This window comes from Zeugodacus cucurbitae, chromosome 2 (assembly GCF_028554725.1).
Source record: "Zeugodacus cucurbitae isolate PBARC_wt_2022May chromosome 2, idZeuCucr1.2, whole genome shotgun sequence".
Classification (NCBI taxonomy): domain Eukaryota; kingdom Metazoa; phylum Arthropoda; class Insecta; order Diptera; family Tephritidae; genus Zeugodacus; species Zeugodacus cucurbitae.
The window spans coordinates 63437258-63441525 of NC_071667.1; the positions used below are offsets into that span (position 1 = coordinate 63437258).

The 4268-nt window shown below is 38.2% G+C and overlaps 1 protein-coding gene across 1 annotated transcript; it reads right to left on the minus strand.

Annotated features, from left to right (window-relative positions):
- Window positions 1–716: 716 nt before the first annotated feature.
- LOC105218814 (putative flavin-containing monoamine oxidase AofH) lies at window positions 717–3002 on the minus strand. The gene is made up of 3 exons (XM_011194640.3): window positions 2439–3002; window positions 1764–1946; window positions 717–1699 (listed from the first exon to the last, which is right to left on the minus strand). The coding sequence occupies exons 1-3, from the start codon at window positions 2849–2851 to the stop codon at window positions 835–837; spliced, it is 1461 nt and encodes a 486-aa protein (XP_011192942.1). The 5' UTR covers window positions 2852–3002; the 3' UTR covers window positions 717–834.
- Window positions 3003–4268: the final 1266 nt, after the last annotated feature.

Here is a 4268-nt window from a genome sequence, read left to right on the forward strand (position 1 = left end):
TGTTTATCATTCAATTATATATGTAAATGTCTGAAAAGCATTAATGTATGAGAAATTTTAAATTACTACCACATTAATGGTTAAAAGTATTTAAAAAAAACCTTCTCCTGTAAAGTTTGGTTTTTGTCGCTTACGCTAAAATGGCGGTAAAGGCTCGATATTACTTTCCAATAATTTTTGAAATTTACGACGAAGAAATTTGGAGGTTTTGCTGAACAAATGTAGGCTTATTTTGGTATGTATTAACGCAAATGCAGTATTTGTTATTGCCGTAATTGTTGGCATAATGTAACTTAAACTCAATAAAGTAATTGAATTGAAAAACATTAAATACATTTTACTATAATTTAATTTAAAACTTTTGCGACTCGATTTGAGAGACGAATTTTAATTTTTGCACGTCATACAATTTTAGTTTCGGTGCTTTTACCAGAATTTTGCACGCTTGAATTAAAAAAAAAATATAAAATTAATTAAACAGCAAAGGACAGATGGTTTGTGAGAAACTATTTTCTATTCTAGAATTTGAAATAGGCTTTTCAATAAATACATAACTAAAGGGATACGTGTCATAAAGCCATTTATTTCCATAAATGTTTCGTGTCGAAAACGCTTACGTAGTATGTTATCAAAAAGACATTTAATAAACTTAAAATATAAAAACTGCAAAGTTTCTGACAGGTGAACAAATAAACTATAAAACAAATAAAAAATAATATTTTTTCATGAAAACACGTCCTATATAGGCCTCAGACTTTATTCAAGTACATATATACATACATACAAACATACATATTTGCCAAATATTTACACGACGTGTGCTTAAAATTTATCTCAACCAAACTTCTTATAGGCAAACTGGAGAGCTAAAAATACACTCGAAGCGTAAAGCGTATAATAGCCCACATTATATAGATTCAGACCACTCATCCATAACTGCAAGGGGCCCACATCTTTAATGTTCGGACAATTTTGACAATGTACATCGGCCACATCAGTCCATGTCACCACCTGCGGTCGCACCAATAGTAAAGCATTCAATGCAGCACGCAGGCCACTTTGCACTGCGCCACCCAAGAAGCCGCGATAACAGGTCGATGCAGCAGCCGATGATGACCATACAATACGATGCCAAGGTGTCGTCAGTGGCACGTGCGCTAATGAGCTCAACTCGAATGTATGCTGATTGTAGGTGTGCGGCGTTTTCATAGCATCACCAAAATGCAGTGCCAGCGCATTTAGTGCAATCGAACGCACCAACGGTTCAAGACCGCTATTATGTATCATCATACCAGCATACACATTGGGTCGGTACTCGCAACCCACTATGAATGGTTCACTTTTCAGGAAACTACCCGAGTAGCCAGCATTACGCCAATGGCCATCGCCGTAGCCCGCTATAAAGCTTGTCAGCATTAAGCGCGTCTTCAGCTTATTATTCAATAGTTTGCGCATTTCCATGGGCACCGGCGGCGAGAAGTTGATCTGTTGCAAAGCGTTCAATGGTATTGCCAAAATGAGCACATCCGTTGTGTGCATCTTCTGTGTTGAATCGTGCACTTCAATGTAGTCTTTGTAATGGTAGATAGCTTTCACTTGTCGCGAGAGTAGAAATTCCGTGCCTTGCAATCGCTTTGTAAGTACATTGAGCAGATGAGCACTGTCGAATTCCAGCAAAGTATTCGGGCAATCCAAGTAGCTGAAATGAGTGTTTTAAATTTGTTTCGTTCATATTATGTTATAAATGGTTTATATGAACTTACATATTAATTATGTTTTGTAAACCGCCGCAACCGTAACAAATGCTCATAAATTCTTTGTATGTAATATCGGAAGCTTTGGAACCGCAAACCAATTCCACTAAATTGGTCATAAACTTTCGCGACTCATTGAAAAACAGTCGATTGTTTATATGTTTCTCCATTTTGGTTGAGTTTTTTCTAATGCTGCAAAGAATCATTGTAGCCATCTATGAATAAATATTATTCTTTTTATGAATCGTTATTAACCTGCACTATCTCGAGGGTATATAACTAATTTTATGTTATCAGTGTTAATGTAGTTTAGAGCAAAGATTTAACGAACTGATAGGATATATAAAATGCATATAAAGTAGGGGATATTATTAAAAAAGTCAGTAAGACGTTCTTATTAGTTCAAAAGCAAACTACTTTAGATCGGTCGATAGATAGACAGAATAGTCGGAGCCACCGGTAAAATAATAATATATGAGAAAGTAGCACTGAAGTCCCACACTCAAGCCGGTTCTGCGGTTTCGGAATTGACCCGGATTTTATTCAGCTGTCATGTACCGTCCTTTCGGCGATTTAACTATGTTTGGATCGGTAAGTTAAAGAAACTAGCATCTCAAACTTAGTTAAAGAAACTTATCTTAAGAGACTATATACGGCCTATCCACAATGAATCCGGTCACAAACCTGAAACGTCCTGGTCTAAAGAAAGGTGATTTTAACTGCAATTCGTTTATGTAACGTTGCAACTCATAATTTGCTAAATTAGATGATACACCTTGATCCAGTTCCCAACAACGTGGCAATGCTGCATCGACAATAGAACGCTGCTGTAACGGTATCTCCATTCGTTGTAACAATTGATAAACATGAGCTTGCGAAGCTTCGAACCATTTGGCACCGATTTCACCTTGAGAAATTTGCTGCAAACTGCCACCAATGTTATCACTCGCCTCCAATATTCTTATTTGTAATGAGGGTTCTTTTTCCAAGAGCCTATAAGCTGCCACTAAACCTGATATTCCAGCCCCCACAATTATCACATCTATCTTTTGTGACCGCTCGGGTGGGCCGAGTTTAAGTTCACAGTCTTTTTCCATGCTGAAGACTTTAAATTTTATTCCTAAAATTTATTTCATTTTAAAATAAGGCGCCGTCAAAAATTTCATATTGTAAAGAGAAGCGGACACATTTTTCGAAGATAAACACAGAATACTAGTATACAGATATGTACGATATAGGCTTGAAAATATTATGAAAACAGTTTGAGTTGCGGCTGTGTTTAAAACCTAAAGTTAATGTTAAGATACTAGATTTTCATTCCTTTTTCTTCTTTCGTTCCATAAACAAAGACTCCTGCAAAATTTAAAAATTTTTTCATCTCAGAAAATAGCAACCCTGATATATTTGCAATTGCGGAGTTTTTAGGTTCCTGACATATGTCTTCTTCTTCTTGACTGGCGTAGACAGTTATAGCCGAGTCCAAAACAGCGCGCCACGTTTCCGTCTTTTTTGCAGTTTGGCGACAATTGGTTATACCAAGCGAAACCAGGTCCCTCTCCACCTGGTCCTTTCATCGGAGTGGAGGTCTCTCTCTTCCTCGGCCAGCGGGTACTGCATCGAATACTTTTAGAGCTGGAGCACTTTCATCTATTCGAACAACATGACCTAGCCAGCGTAGCCGCTGTCTTTTTATTCGCTGGACTATGTTTATATCGTCGATTAACACATACAGCTCATCGTTCCGCAAAATCTTTCTCTCGAAAACTCCTAGTGAGGTCTCATCGGATGTTGACATCGTCCACGCATCTGCACAGTAAAGTAGGACGGGAATGATGAGAGACTTGTAGAGTTTGGTTTTTGTTCGTCGAGAGAGGACTTTACTTTTCAATTGCCTACTTAGTCCATAGTAGCACCTGTTGGCAAGAGGCTGACATTGTTATTGCTGTCAATGCTGGTTCTCAGGTAGACGAAATTATCTACAACTTCAAAGTTATGACTGTCAACAGTGACGTGGCAGCAAAGACGCGAATGCGCTGACTGTTTGTTTGACGACAGGAGATATTTCGTCTTGTCCTCGTTCACTACCATACCCATACGCTTCGCTTCCTTATCCAGTCTGGAAAAAGCAGAACTAACGGCGCGGGTGTTGTTTCCAATGATATCCATATCATCGGCGTACGCCAGTAGCTGTACACTCTTATAGAAGATTGTACCTTCTCTATTTAGCTCTGCAGCTCGTATTATTTTCTCCATCATAAAGTTAAAGAAATCACTCGAGAGTGAGTCACCTCGTCTGGTATCGAACGGCTCGGAGAGGTCCTTCCCGATCCTGACGGAGCTTTTGATGTTGCTCAACGTCAGCATACATATGTAGTCAATCGAAATATGACATATGCGTTAGTCGACCTTGGAGGTTTGGCCTTGTTTTTGTCAACGCTATTCCCATAGATAAAACACATCACGATAGCCATCGTGGATTCATTCATTTTGTATTTCATATTATAAACTATTTAG

Bases quoted from the DNA above. Each gene is read 5' to 3' on its own strand.
- LOC105218814 (XM_011194640.3), bottom strand. From the start codon at position 2,851: ATGGAAAAAGACTGTGAACTTAAACTCGGCCCACCCGAGCGGTCACAA. The intron at 1,947-2,438 runs GTTTGTGACCGG...GATTCTTTGCAG, and splicing joins TTTAGACCAGGACGTTTCAG to CATTAGAAAAAACTCAACCA. The intron at 1,700-1,763 runs GTAAGTTCATAT...CACTCATTTCAG, and splicing joins TTACAAAACATAATTAATAT to CTACTTGGATTGCCCGAATA.